A 26,265-nucleotide genomic window follows, 5' to 3' on the forward strand; every position below is an offset into this window, starting at 1 on the left:
TTTATGAACTATCACCGTGATTCCATCCTTTACAGGTTATACTTTTTTTATTTTTTAATATTTTTTTGTTTATGTATTCATTTTTATTTATTTGTTTTTGGCTGCATTGGGTCTTCATTGCTCTGCACGGGCTTTCTCTAGTTGTGTTGAGAGGAGGCTACTCTTCGTTGCAGTGCGTGGGCTTCTCTTGTTGTGGAGCACGGGCTCTAGCTGCACAGGCTTCAGTAGATGTGTCATGTGGGCTCAGTAGTTGTGGCTTGAGGGCTCTAGAGGGCAGGCTCAGTAGTTGTGGCACATGGGCTTAGTTGTTTGTGGGCATGTGGGATCTTCCTGGACCAGGGATTGAACCCGTATCCCCTGCATTGGCAGGCAGATTCTTAACCACTGCACCAGCAGGGAAGGCCCCAGGTTATACTTTCAATGGAAGAGAGTTACCTTGTGGGACAAGCACTTGGGGAATGGCAGTTGCAAAAATCAAAACTAAAGAAAATCAGGAAAGAGCTTAGCACAGTAAAATCACCTTATATCAATACCTAAGTGCAAATGAATGAGGCTGCTACTACTCTTGAGTCTTAATGGTGTGGACACATCTGTTCCTCTTTTCTCCTTGATCTGAGATATAGTCCCTCCCCTTCTTTCAGTGATTCACCAGGAAATCACAGTCACATGATTTGTTTTCTCTTCTGTGCTGCGGTCCACCAACCCAAGGGCTGTCCTGAGACTGACCAATCATGAGATGTCACCTACAATAACATCACTGGGCTTATGAGCATGCCATTGTGCCTGTAGAAATTTATCAGGTGCAAAAATACAGAGGGACAAGACCCGGAAAGCTGAGAGCCATGGTGGGGAAAGGTAGGTTGGACAAGTATTTCAATGATGTAAGACTGTCCCATTCCCATAGGCCCGCCTCTGCAGTGCACACCAGAAGGGAAACCTACAAGTGATGGCGACTTCCACCTAGGATGCCCTTGAAACCTGGACTGGAGTGGTAAGAGCCCCCCAACAAGTGTCCCTCCAAATGCACCATAGTTGTGCCAGCCCAGGATAGGGACAGCTGCAGCCACCTTGCCTGCCCCCCAAACACTGTAAGGAGCACCCCTGACCCTGACCTTCCCCAACCCAGGCCACCACTGAGGGCAGAGGGTGGCACCAGTCACTGGGTAAGGCTGGGGGGAGGATGCGTGGGGCCCAGGGTACCAGTGAGCAGGGAAGCAGGCAGCTGAGAACTTGTCCTGGAGAGGCAGGCGGATGCAGGAGGCAGGACCATACATGCTCTGATACAGCTGGAATCTTGAGTTGAGAGGTCACTGGTGCACATTGACTTTGAGCAGGTTATCTGAAGCTGTATCTTTCTCTCCTCCAGCTGTGTGGCTAAGCCAGGAGGCCCACAGAAAAGCCCCCAATGTTTTCACTTCCCCAGTCTGCTCTAGACCCACTGGGTGAGTTTGACATTCAATGCATCTCTGTTTACTTGCATACTTTCAGTTTCTAATTCGTATCCTTGAGAGGTAAACCTTTCCACCTTCTCTCCTCTCCGTATCAACCCTCTTCTCAGCTGCTGTGATGGAACCACCCTCTTTCAGTCCCCTGCTGCCCCTCCTTGATCAGCTGTCCAGAGAGGAGAGTTTCACATGCCATTTCAGTTGGGAAATGTGACTCTTAGCTCACTGACCAAGCCCTGGGTTCTCAGCCCTGGCTGCATGTTGGAATCACACAGGAAGCTTTAAATATCACTGATGACTGGGTGTGAACCCCAAGTTTCTGATGTGACTGTTCTGGGGTGCAGCTTGGACACTGGAAATTTTAAAAGCTCCCTGGGTGATTCCAGTATCTAGGTCACTGTCTACTTGTGTCTGGGTCCAGAGAGAGGTTAGATTCCTTAATGACTTTGCAGAGATATTGGAAATTCAGTGTCAGACCTACCTGGGGGTGCGGGAATCACATCTCCAGCCCAGTACACTGCATCTGCATGCATTAAAAAAGAGGTAAATTGAGGAAATCTAAGTTACATTTTATGAAAACTAGTGGTGGTTTTCTAGTGTGGGTAGGTCCCAAACAGGCAGACTTCATGTTACATAAGCAAGAACAGGGCATGTTTAGACTCTGGAGAGGCAGCTCCAAACCTGGGAGAGGCTGCAGAGAACAGGACGTGACAACTGTGTGGCCCTGGAGTGTGTGTACCTGGTGCTGCTCTGTGTACACCTTCCACCCATCCCTGAGATGCTGAAAGATCAGAAAGAACCTGCCGCAGGAGGGGAGGTACCTGAGCAGATGACGCCAGCATCCTCACGGTGACCACAGTTGTGGTCTGACCTGTTGGAGCTGGGGCACTGGCCAAGGTGGTTCTCGCTTCCTGAACACTGAATGTTGTCCAGAAGGATGTCTCCAGACCCCGGGCCGAAGTGGGCCTTTCCAGGGGCGGCAACGGCCCATCCACACCCCAGCTGTCGGCACACGACCTCGGCTTCGTTCAGGTCCCACAGGTCATCACACACGGTACCCCAGGCCCCCTCGTGGAGGATCTCCAGGCGTCCTGAGCACCGTCCAGAACCACCCACCAGCTGCAGCTTTGGTTCATCTTCTAAACAAAGGAGGACTTTATTTTTGAGTTTAGGGAGTTTTAAATAAGAAGGATTTCTAGCTCCCATATTTGTGGCTAAGGCAAATAAATGCAAGAATGAAGCCTTAAGGCTGTCTTGATTCTGTAATACGTTGGGCTGAAGGGCTTAAGAGTGAGACAGAGGTGGGCTGGGATCTTAGCTCTACCACTCCCCGGCTGTGTAAACTTTGACATGTTACTTCATCTCCCTGTGCCTCAGTTTCCACATCTGTAATATGGGGCTTCTATGTATCTCAGAGGTGACAAGTAAACAAGAGTGTGAATATAAAGCACAGTGCTCAGCCCCAGCACACCTTGGGTTCTGTAGATCTTGCTGTGTGGTTCTCTGTGCCACAAAGCTGGGTTCCTGGGGAAATGGGTTCCCAGCTGCTTCTTTGGACATGTCTTGGGTAAGTGCTTGGATAAGTGTAGATTTAGTCCCCTGAAGGAAGCTGGCCATGAGGGTGTCAAGGACTTCATAAAGCCCAAAGGGAATGGCTTTTTCTAGGCTGATGGGCTGTGGCCAGCTGGAATCACCTGCTGTCTCCTGGGAGAGCCTTCCCTTACTGTGTCCACAGGCTCTGCCACACTGGCCTTCTTTCAGTTTCTCCAACATGTCCAAATCATTTCTCACTGAGAGCAGCCCTTGCACTGCTCTTCTCTCTGCTTAGAACGCCCCCTTCATGGTCACTCATCACATATCACCTCCTCAGCAAGGCTGTCCGTCCTCATTCAATCCACAGTAGCACCTCCTCCACCGCAGGCCCTCCCTTCTATCCCACCAGGCTCTGTAGTCCCAGCCTTATCACTACCCCCAAATCATCCTGTTTATTTACTTGTGTCTTGCATCTTGACCCTCCCCCACTCACCCACATCCACCCTACTGTAAACTCCAGGGGGAAGGGCACTGTACTGTTTTCTCTGTCCCCAGCGCTTATAACTGGGCCTGGCATGTAGTAGGACCTTAGTAAAGATTATTGGATGAGTAAATGATGATCTTGGGTCAATGAATGGTCTGGATTTCAAATGTTGGGCCTTACTTAGCCTCCCCAGGGCAAGATCTCAAACACGCCTCTGAAGGTCAAATATATAAGGAATTCCCTTACTCAGAAACAAACACCCCCCCAGCCTCAAAATACAACCAGGGAGCCTCTACCCAAATTCCTAGTGACCTGAGTTACTGGGGCCCCACAATTGGAAGGTAAGTATGCTTCTTTGGGAGCAAACTGGACCTTGTTCTGGAATGATGGGCTACAGGGTCCATCCATTAAGGAGTCCCCAAGCTTCTTATTTGGGTAAGTCTAGGGTACAATGCAGGCAAGTTGTAAAGTGAGCCAGCCGGTGGAGGGAGAAGGATTCTCCAGCTTGACTTTTAGATTTCAGCACCCTGGACAGTTCCTAGGCTGCAGCAGGGCCGAATGTTGCCTTGCAGAGGAGCCGCCTGACCGCTCACATACGCACTGCGCGTCACAGCTTTTTTCAATCACCCATGAGCCCCTCTTAGTGGAAAAATTTAGCAGCGCTGCAGCAGGGCTTATGTGGCTCAGTGTGTGTGTGTGTGTGTATGTGTGGTTTGGGGCGGGGATGCTTTTAAAACTGAATCCCACGCCTCTGCTAATAGGGGAATCCTTTAAATTAGAAAATTATTGTCTTTTCAAGGCCAAAAACCTATTTGAAGCTTCTTACCTGACTCTTTTTTGCCCTGCGGAATCGCATTGAACAGAGCATAAAAGCCAGTGTTGGTGATCATGGAATCACTTCGGAACACCACAGTCATGATGTTGGAGGAGGAGAAAAACATCACAGCCACTGACTCACAGAATTTCCCCATGGACAGCGAGGCAATCCTGGGGCCGTCGAAGATTTCAACTGAGTCGTATGAGCATCCAAGGATGTCTTCCAGTCTGGGGGAATCACAGTGGAGGGTTAGTGGCAGGTTAGGGCTTCCTAAATCTTTTTTTTTTTTAAATTAATTAATTAATTTATTATTTTTTTTGGGGTACACCAAGTTCAATCATCTGTTTTTATACACATATCCCCGTATTTCCTCCCTTCCTTGACTCCCCCCCCCTCGAGTCCCCCCCACCCTCCCCGCCCCAGTCCTCTAAGGCATCTTCCATCCTCGAGTAGGGCTTCCTAAATCTTAAAGCTTGAAAAGTATGACAATCACAGGATTAAATATTTGGATTATACTTTAAACTGCATATTAACATATAAAATTTTCAGATGCCTTATTAGCAGAACTCTTGAATGTGTGAGGCTTATCGTTACAATTTAGTAATAGAAATTTAAAAATCATAATGGTTTTGGCCAATCACAACTTACATGGAACATTAGGAAATGCAAATATACACTGGAAATAAAGTCTGAACAGTAAAATCAACCCAGCGATCAGCATGTAACCAACATCACAGCCCAATTTTTCTACCTCTGTATTTCACAACACTTTCCATACCCAAATTCTTGGGGAGCAAAAACTTGATTTTAAAGTAAAAATAATGCCAGCCTGTAGAACAGTATTTGAACTTTGGTAATTATTCAAAGGGATGTGTATGAGGACTGAGTTTGAAGAAATGGATAACTGATAACATGACAGGCTTTAGAGGTGTGGGTTCAAGGTTCTCACTTCATTGTGGGCTGTGTCCTCAGGGTTCTTGTCAACAAAGGTACCATGTTTGTAGGATATTCTTCGGCATAAGACACATCTGACTCCACGGACCAAGCAACAATCCAGTGCATGCTAAAGGGGGCTTTTCATAGCATTTCAGTATTGCTGTGTTTGTAGCATGATGTGTGTCATAGACAACAAGAAGAAGGGCTTTGTACAGACTCTGCTTATGGAATCGTATACTGGTGAAGAGCTGGGACTCTGACATTCAGTGGACCTAGAAGGTTGGCCTTGGGCCAGTAAGTAACCTCTTTGAGCCTCAGCTACTTAGTCTTTAATTGGGATGACAAGGACATCTATCTTAGGGCTATAGTGATGCTGGAACATGACAGAGCATACAAAACACACAGTACAGAGCTTGAACACACTAAAAAAAGTCAGCTGTTATTTTATGACCTGATGATAAAAAAATGGCAGTGACTTAGAAGATTCTATTCTCTTTACATCAGAGATGAGGCAATGACTCTATCATCCCCTTTCACTTTATGGCAACATTTAGAGGATGCAGGGCTCAAGGCTGGAGTAGTTGGCTAATGTGTGTGTACGGAAAGCCTCTTACTGCTTGCTTAAAATTCAGATTAAAGAAAAAGAAAGTCTAAGAAGATACATATTGGTACCCAGTTTACAATGAGGGCAAAGCTGGTAAGGAGGATTTCTTAAGAAAATCAAAAGAAAAACCATCATAGCAATCTTAGGTCAAATATGTTAATAAAACCACTTATTGAATTTTTCAAGGCAATATCCTTATTTAGGTAGATTCTTCTCTTTAAAAGGTTGTTTTCTTACTTCAAAGTTGGAATCATGAGTTCTATGCGGAATTTTTTATCCACATGGATCTCCCAAACACACTGAATGTCTGTTGGGTAGTTTTCCGGATACATTGGACTGGAAAATGAGCCAGAGAGACTAGAAATGACCCCTCCACAAGAGTTACTTCCTCCTGAAACAACAGGAAAAAAGATGTCATGATGCATCTTCATGGTATCACTCGTATGATCCCACTAAACGACCAGCTCACACCCAGCGGCCTGGTGGAGTCAAGCTGCAGTCAGAATAGATCTTTAGCCTAAACATCTCCTGGGAACAAGAGTCCATTCAATCTAATTCTGATGGGTCAAAAAGGATTAATGTGGGGACTTCCCTGGTGGTGCAGTGGTTAAGAATCCGCCTGCCAATGCAGGGGACATGGGTGCAATCCCTGGTCCAGGAAGATCCCATATGCCATGGAGCAACTAAGCCCGAGCCACAACTACTGAGCCTGCAAGCCACAACTATTGAAGCCCATGTGCCTAGAGCCGTGTTCCGCAACAAAAGAAGCCACCGCAATGAGAAGCCCATGCACTGCAACAAAGGGTAGTCCCCACTTGCTGTAAGTAGAGAAAGCCAGTGTGCAGCAACAAAGACCTAACACAGCCAAAAATAAGTAAATAAATAAATAAGTAAATAAATTTTTTAAAAAAGTATTAATGCTTGAACGCTCCCTGCCTTTCCCCCTCCCCTATCATCTGACGAAGAAAATATTATTTTTGTCTTATTTACTCTCTCCCTGCTCTTTCTAAAGTGGAAGGATTCTTGCTTGCTGGGAGAGAGACAGAGCAGATCAACATGAGGGTTTGGGAAAGAGAGACAGAGATGGAGGCTGGATGTGCCTGGGGAAGGGGTGAGTTTGAGGAGGGTTGGGTCTGAGGAATTGGAGACAAAGGGAATGGGGGCGAGGTGGGCTGGTTTGGGAGGTTGTGACTGGGACCTCCCTTTAACTACTTTTTCATCACTTTTTGTGGGTAGATTGTGTTTCCTTCAACTCAATATCTACTGAGACTGGAACTTACTGGTCTTGGATATATAAGAATTAAACAAGTAAAATCTAATTTTTCCATACTCATTGTCATATTAATATAGATTGATATAAATTGATGTACACACACAAACGTATACTTAAAGCAGGATGCCACACAAAAAAGTAGAAAACTTAAAACTGTCAAATTATTTTAGAGGAAATTTGAAAACATAATGCTTTACTGACCTTGTGCCCAAATTATGAAGATGCTTAACTTTCTTCTTTCTGTTCTCCCCTGACCACCCTGTAATCCTCCTGGAATTGCACAGACTCCTGGTCTTTCCCGTGATGGATGGCGGGAAGTGGTGGGGGGTACAGTCATCTCAGAGCGCTAGTGTTGACTGTGTTTGTAGGTTACAATACCTGAAGCTTGTCAGACTGACACCGAAACCCCTGGGAGGTGGTTTCCTGACGCCTCTACACATGGTGGGGGGTGATGAGCTGGTGCCCGCCGTGGATGCATGCCACTGGACCATGCCCAGAGGAGGCAGGCTGAGCACAGCCAGATGGACTGAGCCACATTCTCTTCAAGTCCCTTGTCACCCTCCTGCCTACTCTGACCTGGGCAAATCCACACGCCCCCTTCCCAGACTGCTCCTTTAGTTAAAAAGTCAGCACTTACAATTTTATACAAAACTTACTGTTTCCCTTCATTATATATGGATGTTGGTATTTATTCTGCTACCTCTCTTCAGTTATTTTCATTGAAAACATACTTCTTAGCAGACTCACAGATATAGAGAACACACTAATGGTCATCAGTGGGGAGAGGGAAGCAGGGAGGGGCAACATAAGGGTAGTCGAGTAAGAGGTACAAACTATTAGGTAAAAAATAAGCTACAAGGATATATGTACAACATGGGGAACATAGCCTATATTGTATAATAACTATAAATGGAGTATAACCTTTAAAAATCATAAATCACTATATGGTACACCTGTAACATAATATTCTGCATCAACTATACTTCAATAAAAATTTTAAAAAAACATAAAACAACAACAACAAAACAGTCAGCTTTTACAGGCTTTAGAAGTACTAATGCCTCAGTGAGGCTGCAGTGAGGACCATGGGGCTCCTCCGGCTGAGTCCTGGCTGCCTCGCCTTCTTGTGGAAAGGGCTGCAGCAGGATGGGCTTGGGCAGCAGAGAAGCAGCCCCTCACCCACACCATGCCAGCCTCTTTGTGCCTCGCCCTGGGCACACTGCCCAGCATCTCCTATGATGGTTCTATTGGCATGGAGTTACCATGTCGATTTAAAGCAAGCAGCTACCTGTTACATGATCCTGAGAAGATGTGGAAAGACCTAGAAGGAAAAAAAGGGAGATAATGATGAAATCCAGGGGAAAAATAGTCTCATCTACTAAGGTAGCAAAATGTAAAGGGTTTCCTTAGAAATGTCCACGAACTTAGTGCAAATTGAGAAAAGTCTGAAGGTGCTGAGTGATGATTCTCTACGGTTCTGTGGCAGGTTAAAGAAGGAAGGCCACAGATTCTTGGACATGCCTCTTGTCACGAGGTGGGGTCTGGGTCTCCTCCCATGAACCTGGGTGGGCTCTGTGACAGCTCTGACCAGCAGAGTATGGCAGAAGTGATCTGTGCCTTAAAACACCGGCAGCTTCCATTTCTTGTCTCTGGGGACGTTGGCTTGCTCGTGGAGCCCTGAGCCACCCTGTAAGAAGTCTGATTACCTGCAGAGACCTCGTGAAGGGGCCTCGAGACCACCTGGAAAGGACAATGGCCCTAGGCTGAGCCCATCCATCCAGCTGTCCCTGCCAGGATCCCAGACATGTGAGTGCAGCTGTCCTTGACTCCCCAGACCAGCCACTTGGTGACCCTGTGCAACGCTATGTGGAGCGGAAGACTCTCCCAGCCAAGCTCTGCCCCAATTCCTGACACACAAAGCCATGACATATGACTGAGTGGCTGTTGTTCTAAACCACTACGTTTTAGAGTAGCAACAGACGACCAGGATGGCTCCTTCCGTGCAATACGGTCTTCCACATTTCCCCATCATCCAGGTAATTTTCAGCCTAGCTGAATTACATAAATGAGAAAACTACAGATGAGCCTTTCTTTGAATCTCCACTGCCCCTGACCCCAACACTGTCTCTTTAACTTTAGATGGCCTTTCCCCTCTCACTCATGACCCCAACACATAAAGCTGGCTGTCCCCTCAGGAACGCTCAGAACACATCAAGGTCTTCTCTGGGCAAGTGACCGAGACAAGTGCATCTGCCAATGACTCATGACCGGTGGTGTTTTCTGAGCTGTGTAAGGACAGCCAAGTGCATTCAAAGGGTGAGAGATGGGGCTTGAAGATTCCAATTCTACTACTTTCTGAGTTATCCTGGGCAGGCTTCTTGATCTCTCTAATCCTCCACTGTAAGGATTAAATAAGTTAACTAATGTGGAAAACCTAGCATCATGCCTGCTGCTGTGCAGATGCTTAGAAATGTCTGTTGCAACGAAACAAAATGCCTTTTCATTTACCTTCAGCATCATTTCAGAATTTACATTATGTGTTGTCTGATTTTTCTAATCTTTGGTTTTTATTACAGAAGAACATCATTGAATCATTAACTTGAAAGATTTCTGAAAACAGGCAAAAGATTCCCAAGAGTATGTACTTTTGTATTATAATCAGACTGATTAGTGTCAAAGCTTGATGCGACCATTAACTTGCTGAGTGATCCCAGGAAAGTTGCTTAACCTCTACGCATATTTGTATTTCTGTAAAATACAACATAAGATGCCTTCTGCAGGATTGCCCTGAAGATTAGCAGTAACATGAGCTAAATGCCTCCCCTTCTTTGTGTTAGTCTTGCCTGGTCTTTGTGTAGTTGGGGCCAATCAACAGGTGTGGTAAATGAGATTGGTGGTCAAGAGCCTTGACAGCTTGGGTTCAAATCCACTGGCTACCCCTGGGTACATGACTAACCTTCTATATCTCAGTTTACCTATCTGGAAAATGGGAATAATCAAAGTGCTTACTTTAAGAGGTACTGTTGGGATTAAATGAGTTATACATGTATTGATATATAAGGGCTCAGAACAGTGCCTGAAAGCATTTATGAGTATTTGATGTTATTATTACTGTTATTATAAAGTTGCCTGGACTAGAAAAAAATATGGACATACCTGGAGGTGTGGGAGGAGACAAGTCTTCCGAATCTGAATGCAGAAAGAAAGGTAACAGGTCACTCTCTTTAGTGAATCCAAAGTGTGGAAGAGGTGGGGTAACAAGGGTGCAGGTGGGGATGAAGGGGAGAGGACCGTGGCCCTTTTGGGCACAGGACCCAGAGCACTGCATCCTGGGTAACTCCAGCCCTCCTCTGGCAGAGTCCTTGGCCTCGGAGGGTGGGGTACAGCAGCTGGGTCAGCTCTGCCCAGGGCTGGTCATTGGTTGCCAGGGCTGGATTATCCATGGCCCCTCTTATGCAGAATCACCTGGACTACTTGTTAAGATGCAGATTCCAGAGCCCCTGTCCAAACCGAGTTCACTGTAATCTCTGGGGGCGGGCCCTGGATTCTGCATGGCGAGGTCCCGGGGGTGCTGGTTCACGCTAACATTCGAGATCTCTCATGTGCAACCCGTGTGCAACCTGGGGGCTGCCCGGGGGCAGGGTGTTTGCCTGAGCCCAGGGCCTGGCGCAGAGCAGACGGTCAAGGACTGGTTGAGGACAGAATGAGCGGATGGACAGATGGATGAAAACTCCACCTGGGATGCATAGTGTCAAAATGTCTTCAACCACATCTGAAATTACTGGCCTGAGAGGGGAGAGGATACCTGAGCAGATGACACCAGCATCCTCGTGGTGGCCGCAGTTGTGCTCCGACCAGCCCGAGTGGGCGCACTGGCCCAGGTAGTGCTCCACCGCGGCGCACTGCAGGTTGTCCAGGAAGATGGCCCCAGAGCCCGGGCCGAAGTGGGCCTTCCCGGGGGCGGACACGGCCCGGCCGCACCCCAGCTGCCGGCACACGACCTCGGCTTCGTTCAGGTCCCACAGGTCGTCGCACACGGTGCCCCAGGCCCCCTGGTGCAGGACCTCTACGCGTCCTGAGCACCGTCCCGAGCCGCCCACCAGTCGCAGCTCCGGCCAGTCCCCTGCAGACAGAGATGGGGCCTGTGAGTCCCCAGGAGACTCGCCCGAGGTCCCCCAGCACCAGGCTTGAGGCCAGCAGGACGATGGGGGTGTGGAGGGACGTGCCCTGTCTTGAGCCTTCAGGCCTGTCCCTCACGTTTCTCATGTGTTTCTGAGTTGCATGCAGGTAGTGGGGTCTTCAGCCAGTGTAATTGCATTTCAACAGTATTTGAAGTAAAATTGACTGCCTTTCATGTTACGCTCTGATGATACAGTGCAAACCAAAGAGACATGGCTCCTGCTTAGGGAGCCTACAGTGTACTTGTTAGTTAAACATAGACACTAGTGTCACGCACTCTCTCACTAGCACCCACTAGCATAACGCAAGGCAGTGGAGAGAAAGAACAGGACGTTCTGAAGAGAATAATGGGGGAGGGGCCTGAAGACTCCTTTTAAAACACTGAGAAGGAGTCCGTCAGGGGAGGAGTCGGGGAAAGACCTTTGAGTAACAGGGGGAAGCTTTTGCAAAAAGACCTTGAAATGACATTTCACTCCTGAACTTATGTATATCTAACACACGCGCGCACACACACACACACACACACGTCATCACATGTAAAAATATCAAAAGTAGTAATTCTAAATAACACTTTCGAATGGCATCTCAATGACGTGAAAATATTGGCAGCTTAGACAAAGAATGAACTAAGAGCCCGACAAAAAATCAAGAATACCTGATATTTAATTCCCATCCAAAAAAAGTGTAACCGGGGCTTTGTTGGTAGCACAGTGGTTAAGAATCCGCCTACCAATGCAGGGGACATGGGTTCGGGACATGGGTTCAAGCCCTGGGCCAAGAAGATCCCACATGAAGCCCATTTGCCGCAACTACTGAAGCCCAAGTGCCATAGAGCCTGTGAGCCACAACTAACAAGCCCATGTGCTGAAACTACTGAAGCCCATGTGCCTAGAGACCGTGCTCCCCAACAAAGAGTATCCCCCACTCCTCACAACTAGAGAAAGCCCGTGTCCAGCAACAAAGACCCAACGCAGCCAATAAATAAAAATTAATTAATTAATTAAAAAAACGGCATGACCTACCTGGGCTGCTGCTAAATGAATCTCCCGCATCTGTTTATGTAGAGAATAAATGTCAGTCTTTTTCTGAAATCATGACTTTTGTAACTAAAGGCAAAGCTTTTAATTGCATCGTCATAAGTGATTATTAATCTGATATGGGAAAAACGAGCCCCTGTAAATAACATAGCACTGGGAGAACCAGATTCAGTTATGGACGTGAGGAAGCTTCTTGCGGGTTTTTGGTCTGCTATTGCACTATGAGAAAACGCTCAGATTGAAGGGCCCGTTTGGGATGATGTGACCTAGACTATTGATTCTGTAACAGATGAGCTGCATAGTGAGGGCATCTCAGATCTGGACTTTCTCCAGAACATGGAAACTTGGGAATAACATGCTCCTCATGAGGCTGTAACTGGGTTGGATGTGCCACGGATAACAAGATACCACCAAGCAAACAGATGGGCGAGTGAACGCACCAGCACACAGCCAGTGTTTTAAAACATGTGCCTCCAGTTAAAAGTCCAGGTAGCAGGTGCTGAATACAGCCCAGCTCCTTCTCACGTGGCAAGTCTATGGAACACGTACCATTTCTAGTTCTGGCTACTGATTCTCTCAAATCACACCAGGTATGATAGCTGTTAGTGTACCAGAGACATCTCATTATTGGAAAGGGTTATTACTAGACCTTCCAGAGGTGACTCACTCACTCCCAGCTGTTTACACATAAGTAAACCTAAAGTCTTTCAAAAAGTTGTCACAAGACAATGAAAATTAGCCATTTTAGTTGACTGATTTCTCTGGTGTTATGTGACTGAATGAGGAAAATGGTAATAAAAAGTGCCAGAGATGCAGTCCTTTGTCAGGTACTGATACTCTGCAGGTGCTGCCCAGAAGACGGCTCAAAGCAACTCCGTCAGCAATCCTGCAAAGAAGCAAAGCAGTCTCCTCACTTTACAGGTGAAGAAACTGAGGCTCCAAGAGTTTGCGTAGACCGAATGCTGTCTGAGTGTTATCACCAGTTCCAAGATCCAGACTTAAGTCTGCCCAGCTCCGCAATCTTCCTTAGCTTTACTACATCAGCTGCCCCTTTAAACGAAAGACCTTTAGAAAAATTCCTTAAAAATCCCCGTAATTAAACATGTTCTTTGCACATGTCTGTATTCAGTAAACCACACATTCCTTTGGTAATTCATACTCCCAAATCAGAAAATTTTAAGATTTTATTCTGGGAATCGGTTAAAATCTTATCTATTTAACCAACTTAGAAGGGATAAAGCAAACATCAAATGCTACATCTTTGAGGATCCAGTCTTCGTCCCTAGCTGACTCTGAATTCTAACAGGGTGGTCCTGAGACACCCTGGGACTGGTGGTGACCGCTGGGAAGAGGAGAGGATACCTGAGCAGATGACACCAGCATCCTCGTGGTGGCCGCAGTTGTGCTCCGACCAGCCCGAGTGGGCGCACTGGCCCAGGTAGCGCTCCACCGCGGCGCACTGCAGGTTATCCAGGAAGATGGCCCCAGAGCCCGGGCCGAAGTGGGCCTTCCCGAGGGCGGACACGGCCCGGCCGCACCCCAGCTGCCGGCACACGACCTCGGCTTCGTTCAGGTCCCACAGGTCGTCGCACACGGTGCCCCAGGCCCCCTGGTGCAGGACCTCCACGCGTCCTGAGCACCGTCCTGAGCCACCCACTAGTCGCAGCTCCGGCCAGACCCCTGCGGATGGAGACCTGGTGACCGTGGCCTCTGGGCGCACTGCTCACTCCCCTGTGCTGGCTGAGCTCTCCACCCCCACACTACTGTTAGGGCAGGAGAACTTGGTAAAAGGTCAGCCAACTAGTCAACCTCCTAGTTGGAGGTCAATGTCATTAAAATTGTCAAAACAACACTTAGCCTAAAACGTCCAACAAATGAATATCTAATGGGCCAAAGCTGTAAGCCAATCTGTGTTGGCTATATAGCTTGCATGTGATTTGTGATTTTGTGAAGTACTTTTGTGTGAATGTGTTCACCTTCACCTTCATAATACGAGGGTGGGTCAAAAATTATCCGCACTCTGGCTGTAGAATTTATAGAAGTTTTAATATTAACAAACTGCGGATAATTTTTGACTCACCCCCGTAATTAAGAAAGGTAAGCAGAAGAGTATCGGTGTGGCAGTTTTATCTACAAGGACACTGATAGTTGGAGAAGCAAAGTGATTTACCCCTAAACCCACATCTGGTGAGCAGCTGATCTAAATTCAGTTCTCCTGATTCCAAAGTTCACTCTTCTTTTTCTCTGCTATTCTATCTCACTGCTCTGGAATGGCTTTGACACTCTACTCACTTTAAAATAGCCTATCAGTGATGCAGATGTGAGGTTAGCTATGAGTAGGGCAGGCCATATAAAGAAAAGGTAGAGTCCTACTAGAAGGCACATATACGCTGCTCAGGCTTTGACGACTCTGAAAAGCACTGAAAAAGTGAACTTTTCTCACCCTGGGATGCTAGAGCCAAAAGACCCCAAGAGTTCTGAATGGCCCTGAAAAGTCTGCACAGGGCCAGCTGGCCCACTGCAAATAGACGAACCACTTGTAGTCAGTCCAGCTCTTGCCCACAGATGCAGATGTAAACGCAGGCACCCCAAGGAAAGGACAGCTGGTGAGGGATGGGTGCGTTCCCCGGCTTACCTGGTCTTGCTGTTACCATCCTGGGTGTTGCTGTTGGGATTGCTGTGGATACAAGAAGACACCCTTAGACAAAAAGGGAGGACACGGACAAGTCGAGATGGCCGCATTCAGAGGTCAGTCTCCACTAAATGTCAGAATTCTGGCTCATTCGTTCTTCCATCATCTTCATACTATGTGACCTCTGCAGTCGAATTCTTGTTACGTGTGAGTCTCGATGTTGGCCGGGGGTGTGAAACCCAATGGAAATGATATCCCCTCCTCTGCCTAGCCATGGAAATTTGGCGTTTACATTGTGCCACTTGGTGCTAAAATGCACTCACAGTCACTGTTCTTCTGGGGAGAACAGCTGTTCCTTCCACAAGCTTCTGCTTCTTTTGCTGTTGTTATTAACTTTCCCTAAATGTGCAGTGTCTGATTAGACGCATTTCATTGCCTTTGGTAAAAACAAGGAATTAGGAAATCAAACGGACAATGTCATTGTACAGTGACCCAGTGGTTGATGTGTGTGACTTGGTTCCACTAAGAACGGTCATCATCTTTGTGCAAATTGTGTGCGGACAGAATCTCTCAGCTGAGGTGGATGTATACAGGAAATTAGGAAACATATATAAGAGAGATCAGACTATGACAGTAAAAGCACCACGAGTGGGGAGAAAGGAGTAAACATGAATGAGGACTACGGATCAAGTAACAACAGAAAACATGACTCACTGATTAGATGTGGGGGCCGTGAAACAGGCTCTGCAAACACAAGGGAACCATCGTCAGTAACTGTTTAATGCTGATTACGGTGACTTCCCCGGATCCATTCTGTGACACAGAGCATCTCCTCTGTGTTTCACAGCATCTTCCCCGAGCTCGCTCAGGGTGTCCCCCTGGCACCTGCTAAGATGACAAGACACTGTTGTGAACGGCATCTTGGACAAGGTGGATGCTGGAACTCTCCGCCAGCTCAGTCTCTTTTCTCTGAGTGGTAAACAGTGCAGGACCAATCACTGGGTGACTTCGGGACTATTACTGAACCTCTCAGGTGTCAGTTTCCTCATCTATGGAAGGCGAGGGCTCGTGGGTTTGGACGAGCATTAAAAGAGGTACACACGTAAAGTGCTCAAAATACTGCCTGCATAAAACGGGCGGCTCATCAATGTCGGCTGCTGTTTCAATTGCTAATGTTGTTATCACCTGACTGAGTACACGGAGCTTCATCAGACACTTGGCTTAGCTTCTGTCTGCCCTCCAACCACACGCCCGATTCATCGCATCTCCACGCTCACACTGTCCTCTCTCCTGCCGTGTCCTCTCCCTATTTCTCTGCTCACAGCCTAGCCAGTCTAAGGCTGTTTCCTACATTTTCCTTAATACTTGTAGCTTGGTTTTTCTCTCTTTCCTAATGTCTTTTGCTGAAATGTATGCATGTGTTAATTAGTATATTCTAGTATATTCTATATGTTTGCCTTGATTTATTGTGTCCTATTCGTCCACTAATTGTGTCACATGTGTTTGTCCTGAACTCCCTCTAGGTTGTATGTGAGACTCCCCTTGGCTGGGATCACACTTTCTTCTGTAGACACCCACCTAGTACTAGATTCACAGTAACTTCAGAAGTGGCTTCCTCATGGGCTGCCTGGAACCTACGTGCATCACTAGGTTGAGTGCTTTACTTGCATCATTTCTGGCAACCCTCACAAGGAACTTAGGAAGTACAGCTCTCTTATTATCCCCATTACACAGGGACGGGACTGAGGCATGGAGAGGTCAAGTCTCTTGCCTGAGGTCCCAGAATCCCCAGATAGTCCAGCTCCAGATCTCTTGCTCTTAACCACCATTCTTACTTTTGGTTTCGGAATAATAATACGCCATGAAGTTCTTCCCAATGTTGTTGAAGCTTCGGTGGTACACGAGGGTCATTGAGCTGGAGGAGGATGAGTAGGTGAGGTAGGTACCAGAGCAGGTCTTCCCCAGGGACTTTGCCGAGGATGGAGGGCCGTCCAGGATTTCAAAATATTCGTTGGTGCAGTCAAGGCTGGGGAAGCAAACATCGATGGGTGTCTCAGTCTCTCCACCAGCAGATCTTAGAGGTATGCTGTGAGGCAGACTCTATTTCATTGTTATCAAGAGGCTGGGGACAGATCAAAAGGCTGTCATCATTCAAACATAGTATAAATTCCTTTTATTCCCCTTTTCTCTCCGAGATCCACTGCCTTAGGGGATGGGATTGTAACTAGAAAGGGGAGAGGAGTCTGGAGCACTAGGTATACACTTGCTGAGACCCTGAGCAGCCCAAGACTGCAGGGTACCTGGAAGCCTGGGGCCAAGGGCAGGGCCAGCCATCGGAAGTCGCTAGGATGTGGCTCCAGGGTCCAAACAACCTACCTATAAGCTTTAGGCAGCCAACCTGCCGAGAGGGAGGTGCACTACCAAATCTGCTCAGCCTGCTTTGTGGAAGTCATCTGACTTTGTTGTTCTTTATTATGAAGTTTTGTCCAGAATGTGGGAATCAGAAAACCATTTTCACGCCTTAGCCCGATGAGGCGTCTGTTCCAAATCATATATATTTTTTGGCTGCACTGTATGGCATGCAGGATCTTAGTTCCCTGACCAGGGACTGAACCTGCATCCCCTGCACTGGGAGCTCAGAGTCTTAACCACTGGACCACCAGGGAAATCCCTCCAAGTCATATTTTGATGAAGAAAACTTCAAGAGCAATAAATAATTTAAGTTGTTCCTGAAGGTTAATTTCCGTAAGACTTTCATCTATGAATGACATCAACTGTGAGAGTTTACAATATTAAAACCTAAATTTTCCTAATTTATTAGGTCTGAAGGTTCTGTGCAATCTGCATCTTTAACCAGCAAGCTGAAATACATACACACATACTCTTAATCTCACCCCCCCGACACACAAACACACACCTCTATGCAAAGCATATAAGGTGAATTTCATTTTAATTACACATTTATGGAAGCCCCCCAAAATCAATCACATTTCTATATATTAGTAACAAACATGCAGAAAACAAAATTATGAACAGGGTATCATTTATAATCACTTCAAAAAAAGAAACACATACATACACATCTAACAAAACATGTATAAGATCTGTATGCTAAAAATGACAAATAGCTAATACAAAAAGTAACAGCAAATGCTAGCTAGGCTATGGAGAAAGGGAATCTCTCACATTGGGTCTCTCATATGGTGCTGGTGAGAATGTAAAATGGTAGTCACTCTGGAAAAGAGTTTGACATGTTCTTAAAAAGCGAAACATGTACTTGCCATATAACCTAGCAATTGACTCTTGGTCATTCATCCCAGAGAAATGACAACTTATGTTCATGCAAAAACCTGTACATAAATGTTCATAGAAGCTTTACATATAATGGCAAAACTGGAAACAACCCACATGTCCTTCAGTGGAGGAAACGGTTAAACAAGCTCTGGTCTCTACATGATGGAATACTTCTAGGCCATAAAAATGACAGCCTGGATGGATCTCAAGGGTATTAAACTGAGTGAGAAAACTGAATCTCAAAAGAATACAGACGGTAGGATCCCACAGATGTAACATTCTCAAAATGACAAAACTATAGAGATGGAGAACAGATTAGTGGCTGCCAGGGACGGTGGTTGTAAATATGAAAGATAAAGAAATCATTCCTTTGTGATAGTGGAACACCACCTGCTTCTAGACTGTGGTGATGGTTTCATGAATCTATACATGGGATAAATTGCACAGAACTACATACACACACACAAGTGCAAGTAAAAAAATGGTGAAAACTGCATAAGTCTGTATTCTAGCTAACAGTATTATACCTAATGTCAGGTTTGTGCTTTTGATATTATTCTACAATTATATAAGATGCCACCAATGGGGAAAGTGGGGTGAGAGAGATTAAGAGTATATGTGTTATTTTTGTCATTTCTTGGGTGTCTGTAATTATTTCAAAATAGAAACTTAAAAAAGACATGAAGGACTCTTTTAGTTGCAATAATCAACCAAGGGAGTAAATGCTTGGAATTTTAAACTACTCGGTGTACTTAAAGTACTTTTGACTTACTTAAGGTACGGAAATGCCAGTAGTATGTGATCAGATGTGTTCGCCTTGATTTCCCACACACATGTGATGTTGTTGTGCATTTCATTCCGAGGGGGATTCCTAATCGCTCCAGATGAGTTAGTAATGATGCGGCCACACTGAGATTTTTCTAAAAGCAGAGAGATATTTTAGAATTTCAGTTTTTTTCACTGTTGAGTTCACTAATTTTACAGTTGACATTCTTTTCCTTTCCTTTTTTTTCCTCAAAAGGTTTTATTGGGCATTGCTTTGTTGGGTACGTCTTAGGACACAACAGGGGCTCATCTAAAAATTCTTGTAAACTTAGGAAATCAGGGCATGAAGGTGACAATTCTGTAGCATCTCTCGCTATTCTTGAGAATTTTACCACTGGCACGTGCCTGCTGGGCAGAGTGGTTATCCAGAATCAGCCTGAACCTTTCCCTCAGTTACTCCCTGCTGCTGGGTCCTACAGTTTTGATTTTGTCAGGTTATCAGCAGTAATGAATAAACCACTTCCTTTTTACAATTAAGGCTGAGCTTATGTGGAACCTCTATGTATATAGAGATGGCGGTGTTCCACCCACCATCACTTGTAATTTATTAAAGTTCACTATTGAAAATCCACTACTAAGTGGAAAGTAGTGGCTCTGAGTCATCCACCCTCTCCAACACTGATTTGTTCTGTGTCCACTTGTCCATCCACCCGTCCATTTGATTCTCCATCTGCTTGTCTGTTTATGTATCCATCTGTCCAATATTTAGTCCAAAATTAAAGGCAACGGATGTGGCAATGGCTTTCGCCACTAGATTACCTGGTTGTGTAAAAAGTAGACCTACGTTCAATTAGCTCTGGTCACCTAGCTGTAGCTCTTCCCTAGAAGGACCAGCTAGGTTCTCCAGGCATTACATGATTTTACCCCTTTATCTCCAAATGGTGGTAAGAAAATTTCAGTGGAGCTTCTGGAAGCCCAAGATAGAGGCAAGAACAGAGGAAGGAGAAATGGAAGATGAGAAAGAAAGGACAGAGAAGGAGACAGATAGAGAAGGAGAAAGGGCAGAGAAGGTGTGCATCAAAGTGGAAGAACTCTGAAGTGAATGTTGCTGTGCTAATGGGAGTGCTGTCCATGCTGGGAGACTGAGAAGGCTGGCATCTTTTGATTATCTGGGCTTCCTTCTTTGGCTAACAGAAACGGAACTGGAACCATAAATTCACTGGCCTTCGTTATTGGACACTTCACTCAGAACGCAGGCTCAGAGGGGTGACCTAGACAGGGCAGGAGTCATTTGCTTGATTTCCCTGAAGAATCACTTTAGGGCCTGAGCTAGAGGACAATGATCAGGGCAGCCAAGGACACCCCGGTCTCACCTGTAACCAATGTCTCTGCCGTGGCATCCAAAGGGCTATCTGTCAAACACAGAAAGGACACGGGACTGTCAGCTGGCACCGAGGTCCACACACCCACACAAGGAGCCTCCAGGGAGCTGGTAACAGATACACTGTCAGGGCCCCTCCCAGAACTACTGAGTCAGTCTCTGGGGTGAGGCCAGAGCACTGGGGTGGCAGTGGGGTGGGGCAGGGGTGATAATGCGCGGGAGGGAAGATGCACTGGTCCAGATGTGTCCAGACTTTGATGCACTTATTCTCTTATCAGACATGTAAATCAGATATTTTTAAATTTGGGAGTTTACGAAAACTAAAGATGTGAAATTCTGGCTCCTGTAGCCAATTTCCGTGACCTCAGTGTCAGTAGTCATGGGGCTTCCATGTAAGAACAGGAAGAGGCACCAACTGACGGACTCCTTTGATCTGGTGCTGTTCAGAGACGGTACGGAGGCTGTGGCTCCTCCTTCCTGCCCCCAACATCGCTCCAGCCAGTGACACCTGGCCCAGAACTTCCTATTGGAGATTCTCTCCGAGGACCAATCCTCTCCCACCTGCTGAAGTTGACAGCCCAGGAGGGGATGTGACAGCAGCTTTACTAGACCTTGTCCACTCAGCTCTGGTCATGACACCCTCTGGTGGGGAGCTGGCCAAGGGCAAAGCATCAAGGGACCAGGTGGTTTGAGGAAGGAGAAAGGGCCCAGGGGTGGGAAACTCCAGGGGTTGATGCTGAGGGCATGTGGGAAAACCAACAGCAAGGAAGCTCTGTGGGGCCAGGGCTGCACCTGGAAGCAGGCAGAGGCAAGGAGGGGATAGGAATGAAATTGGACCTTGACTTTGGCCAGGTCTGGCCCACAAGCCACCTGTCCCTGGGCAGGAAGTGTCCTTAACTGCCTCTCATAGTTAACCACCCCCTACCCACATCTCACTGCCAGCCCCTCACAACCCCAAGGTGCTGTGCAGAAGTTAGAGAAATTCCAAATCTGCTTCCTGAGTGTGAGATGCAGTGCGCTGAAGAGGCAGAAAGTGAGGCGGGAGCAAATGATGTCTAAGGGGCTCTCCGTCTCTCCCCCGGGACAATCAGTGACTTTACATCTCTCAGCCGCCCCACCGGCTTGGAGAATAAGACCCATCCAGTTTCTAGCAGAACTTCTTCCCCCAGGTTTTGACAAACTGCACATGTAAACATCACCTTCCTGACCTGGTAGGGCTGCCACTGAGTACTCAGCATCTGTAAGTGGGAGAGATTAAAATATCTGCCGTCAGTGGACAACGTCCTGCTTTATTTTCAATTGTGATTTTTACACTGTCTTTCGAAAAGGACTTCCTCGGAAAGGGCCAGGCTGGGCTCTGCCGGGGGAGGGAGCGGGGGTTACCTGAACAGATCACACCGGCATCTTCCCCGTGATCACAGTTGTGGGCAAACCAGCCACCGTGGGAGCAGTCCTCCAGGTGGACTTCATCCCCCCTGCAGTGCACGTTGTCAAGGAGGATCTTCCCAGAACCTTCCCCAAAGTGCGCCTCTCCTGGGGCCGACGTGGCCGAGCCGCACCCCAGCTGCCTGCAGACGATGTCTGCTTCCAGCAGGTCCCAGAGGTCATCACACACCGTCCCCCAGGCTCCCTGGTAGAAAAGCTCTACGCGGCCGTTGCAGCTCCCGCGGCCGCCCACCAGCCGCACGGGGGCCCAGCCTCCTGGGGAGGAAATGGGGTCTCGGGTGACAGCTGCTCCCTCTGCCTGCTGATGACGGACTGCCTTCTGCCACCCTGGCTTTCCTTATTTTCCACGGCTCTGCAACCCACACCCTTCATGCTCCCAAGAGGACTCCCTGCCGTTCCCCAGACGTGCGGCTCTAAGGAGCCTATGACGGCATCCTTATCCACCCACATCCTATTTAAGACGGCTTGTCCGGGGTGGATTCTCCTCTGCCTTCTAACCTTGCTCCTTACCATGTGACCTTGCAGCTCCTCCCAAGGGACTGAACCTATTTTCCTACCCCTCCACCCTGGACTGGGGGCCTGAGATTTGCTGGGGCCAACAGCATGTGGCAGAAGTGACGTGCGGAGCGGAGACCTCACGACAGGCTCCATGGGAGCTCTGAGACAGTCACGTGAATAAGCCTGGGTAGCCTGCTGGGCAATGAAAGACACGTGACCTTGTCACCTGTGTCCCTTCAGAAGACATAATACAAACAGAAACAGCCTTACTGGGAGGTGCAGAAGCAGGTGGGTTTTGGGCCACTGATGTCACCGGTGATGTGAGAAGTAGGTTCTCATAGGCTGTGGACGGGAACAAAGGAAGGAGTGACGTCAGGGAAGAGTCAGACCATTGGGAGAAGGTGCACGGCTGCTTCGGGGGGGTACCTGCCCCCTCCCAGGATTCAGCAGGAATAATGACGACACTGCACGCTGAGGCCAGTGACCTCCTGCCCCCAAGACCCCCACTTAGGATGGAATTTGGCGTTACTGCCTGTTGACAAGCTAACATGGGCCCCAAGGCCACTAGCAAAAGCCAAGATTGTAGACAGTTATCCCCAAGCGGCCTGCTGTAGGGGGCTATTGGTTGGACAGCACCTCTCTCAGCTGCTGTCCCAGCGGTGTGGCGGCCCGCCGGAACAAAGCAAGGAAAGTCACACAGTGGGTCCTGGGCGGGGGTGGGGGGGGCGGGCAGGGGGAAGGGCATCGGATCGCCAATGCTTGAGGAAGCCTTTGGGGCCGAGGGAACTGTTCTGTATCGTGCACACAACTGTGCGCAGCCACCAAAGGTCATCAAACTGGGACTGGTGGAGACTGAGGGCCAAGGTCATTTAGCTGGAGAGGAACCAGCTGGGATCAGTTTCTGACAGCTCAGGGCCCTTCCCAGCCCCCCACATCACCTCCTTTAAGTCAGCATGTGACCAAAAGGAAGGAACCATGGCTGTGTGAGTGCCTGACAGGTGCCAGGAATCTTTAGGCATTGACGAATCCATGACCTTATTCGATTCTCTGTATTATTCCGAGTTTAGTGAACAGAAATCGCGATGAAATGGGATGCAGAGATGATGTAACTTGGCTGAAGCTGCCTGACGGGGATCATATGTTTTGTCTGCCTCTTCCATCAGGGAGCAAACCCCATGAAAGAGGGGACCAGGGGTTTGATCACTGCTGTGGCCCCAGTGCTTTACTGGAACAGAATTTGGCACATGGTTGAATGAACAGATAAGTGAAAGAACGAAGATGGAAATCAAACCAGGATCTGACTCTAAACCTCACGATCTTCTTACATCACGTGGAGTCTAGTAGAGGACCCCGGACGTAACGCGGGTCCTACCTGTAGGCAGAGCAGCTGTGGACTCAGCACCTGTAGTGTGAAGAGAGACCGTGCATGTTATCCCACCTTAATGGGTGAATGTTTACTGGGAACGTTCTACATGTAGGGAGCAGCGGGAGGCAGAAAGAGAGGGAGAGGCCCTGCCCTCGAGGAGCCTGGCCTTTTGTGGGGATTTGGGACACGAGACCAGGCGGCAAATGCTGACTGTCCCAGGAGCGCTTCAGAGGGCAGGGCTCCCCGGGGGCCTCAGCGGCTGAGGACATGCGGCTCGGGATGGGCAGGTACAGCCTGACAGCTCGTCATTCCCAGAGGTGTTATTCCAGCCACCAGCGGGACAGGATCAGTACAGATGGGGGCACTGTGGGGCAGAGAGTCACCCAGAGGGGACACACAGGTGTGGGGAGGTCACCAGGCCCAGACGTCAAGGGGCTGAAATACCAGCTGACAAATTTGGCCCATCGCCCAGAGGTCACAAATGCAAAAGTATCCGAGGGCTGCGGGGGTGGAGTAAACAAGGGACTTGAGTGGTGGGAGCCGTGTGAACGGAAAAGCTGTTCCATGTCCACGGGGGCAGGTCTTTCTCAGATCCAGCTGGTTGATGTAATAAAAGAATTTGCTGCTTTGGACCTGAACTTCTGCTTTTATTTTTTCCCCACAAAATGTAAGAATTTGGATTTTTATGCCAAATGCTCTGATTTGGCCGAATTCAAAGTCAGCTTGAATTTCCAAGCCAAACAGGCCACTTCTGAGCTGGGATCTAGCCTGTGAGCCATATTTAGCAATCACTGAGGTCAAGGGGTTGGTCAGGTGGATGCATAACCTTGGAAGGAGCCAAGGGGCCTGCTTGGTCCACTGACATCCTGAGACTGGGCTGTGGGCTGTGTGTGTGTGTGTGTGTGTGCGCGTGTGTGTGTGTGCACGTGCGTGTGTGTGCGTGTGTGTGAGAGAGAGAGAGGAAGAGAGAAGGGGTGAGTAGGGAGGGGATAGGAGAAGCCCTCTAAATGAGGACTGACAGCCAGCCCCTCACCTGTGCAGACGACACCAGTGTCCTCCAGGTGCCCGCAGTTGTGGCCCGCCTCGCCCCTGTGCACGCACTGCCCCAGGTGGCTCTCGCTCCCCGTGCACTGCACGTCATCCAGCAAGATCTTCCCGGAGCCTGCTCCAAAGTGGGCCCCTGTGGGGGCGGCTGCGGCCTGGCCACACTGCAGCTGGCGGCACACCACGGTGGCCTCAGCCAGGTCCCAGAGGTCGTCACACACGGTCCCCCACGTGCCCTTGACGAGAACCTCCACGCGGCCGGAGCACCTCCCTGGGCCGTCCACCAGTCTCACGTCCATCCAGGCTCCTGAGGAGGCACGGCAGGAGGGACACTGGGGGACTGGCCCTGCTGTCTCTGGAAGGCTTCCCTCATCTTTTGAATCCCTAGGTGGTCGTATCCCCATTTTATAATTGCGCACGATCACACAGTCCTCATGCACCCAGACAGTAAGGAGAACCAGAATAATCCTCAGTTTCAAAGTCAATGAGACTTTACTCTCTCCCTCTTTCCAAAAGGTGAAACCCTCTTTAAGGAGCTGCCAGAATTCCTAGGTTCTCCTAGGAAGCTATGTTATTCCCATACCAGGGACAGGGACAGAAATATGAGATGTCAGTGTATCTAATGAAATAGGAAACAGGGCTATCCATAGGCAGATCACACCTAAATGGACCCCTTGTCATCCAGAACTACATTAGTCTTAGAGCTACGTGGTCCCTTTGCTCCCATAAGTCTTTCGTAATGGCTTTACTATGTAAAGAACACTGAGGACAGGAACTAAAATTTATTGTTTGGGAGTTTACTGCCAGAGCCTCAGGGAATCACTTAACTTAAGCATTTCTCTCTTACTCTTTACAACAACCCCATGTGGTAGGGGATGGGTTCCCATTTTACAGATGAAGAAACTGAGACTCAGAAAGGTGAAGAAAATTGCTCTGAATCCCATAGCTTGTCAGTGGGCTGTCTCCACTTTAGCTATGCTTGCGGTTTCTCTCCAGCTTGGAGAAATGCCTCTCCCACACTATCCATCAGCCCTTACTTTCTCAGGAATTGCCTCTTGTACCTGCAGGTGGAGGTGTGAAGGCCTCGGGGGCTGTGGCCAGTGAAGGCTCTGAGAAGTCACCAACTAGAAGGAACAACAAAACTAGGTCACCAGCAGTCGGTGGAGTGAAAAGAATAAAGCAGACACATTGCTGGAAGGACTCATTATAAGACCCTCTGAGGTTTCTTGCTTTCTTTTGATTCACCTAAGTCAGTTACCATTACCATGAAACAAGACTGTTTAATTTTTTATTCATCTATTCTATGTTCATGGCAAACTTATCCTTAAATCCTTGGCTCGGTAGAAATAAATCTTTAAAAAAAAAGGAGATGAATTTAAGAACATTATATTTAAGAAAGCCTAAAGGAAATGAAGGCAGTTTCTACAAATTAATTATGCTGTGAGCCATCATTTATTAAAAAATATTCAATGCAAAGAGAGACAGAATGCATGTGTTTCAAAGGCTTAGGAGTCAGTCAGAAGCTAGAATA

General features: G+C 47.8%; 1 protein-coding gene across 1 annotated transcript in view; it reads right to left on the reverse strand.

Annotated features, from left to right (window-relative positions):
* Nucleotides 1-26,265, reverse strand: part of LOC130854166 (deleted in malignant brain tumors 1 protein-like) — a 52,250-nt gene that overhangs the window by 11,734 nt on the left and 14,251 nt on the right. Inside the window, 13 exon segments of the mRNA XM_057736929.1 lie at nucleotides 2,267-2,584; nucleotides 4,289-4,506; nucleotides 6,057-6,210; nucleotides 8,381-8,413; nucleotides 10,249-10,281; nucleotides 10,898-11,215; nucleotides 13,629-13,988; nucleotides 16,776-16,966; nucleotides 17,317-17,338; nucleotides 20,373-20,411; nucleotides 21,764-22,075; nucleotides 24,931-25,041; nucleotides 25,796-25,858. Of these exon segments, the coding sequence (XP_057592912.1) occupies nucleotides 2,267-2,584; nucleotides 4,289-4,506; nucleotides 6,057-6,210; nucleotides 8,381-8,413; nucleotides 10,249-10,281; nucleotides 10,898-11,215; nucleotides 13,629-13,988; nucleotides 16,776-16,966; nucleotides 17,317-17,338; nucleotides 20,373-20,411; nucleotides 21,764-22,075; nucleotides 24,931-25,041; nucleotides 25,796-25,858 (2,172 nt within the window).

The sequence above is a fragment of the Hippopotamus amphibius genome, chromosome 5 (genome assembly GCF_030028045.1).
Source record: "Hippopotamus amphibius kiboko isolate mHipAmp2 chromosome 5, mHipAmp2.hap2, whole genome shotgun sequence".
In the NCBI taxonomy this organism is placed as follows: Eukaryota; Metazoa; Chordata; class Mammalia; order Artiodactyla; family Hippopotamidae; genus Hippopotamus; species Hippopotamus amphibius.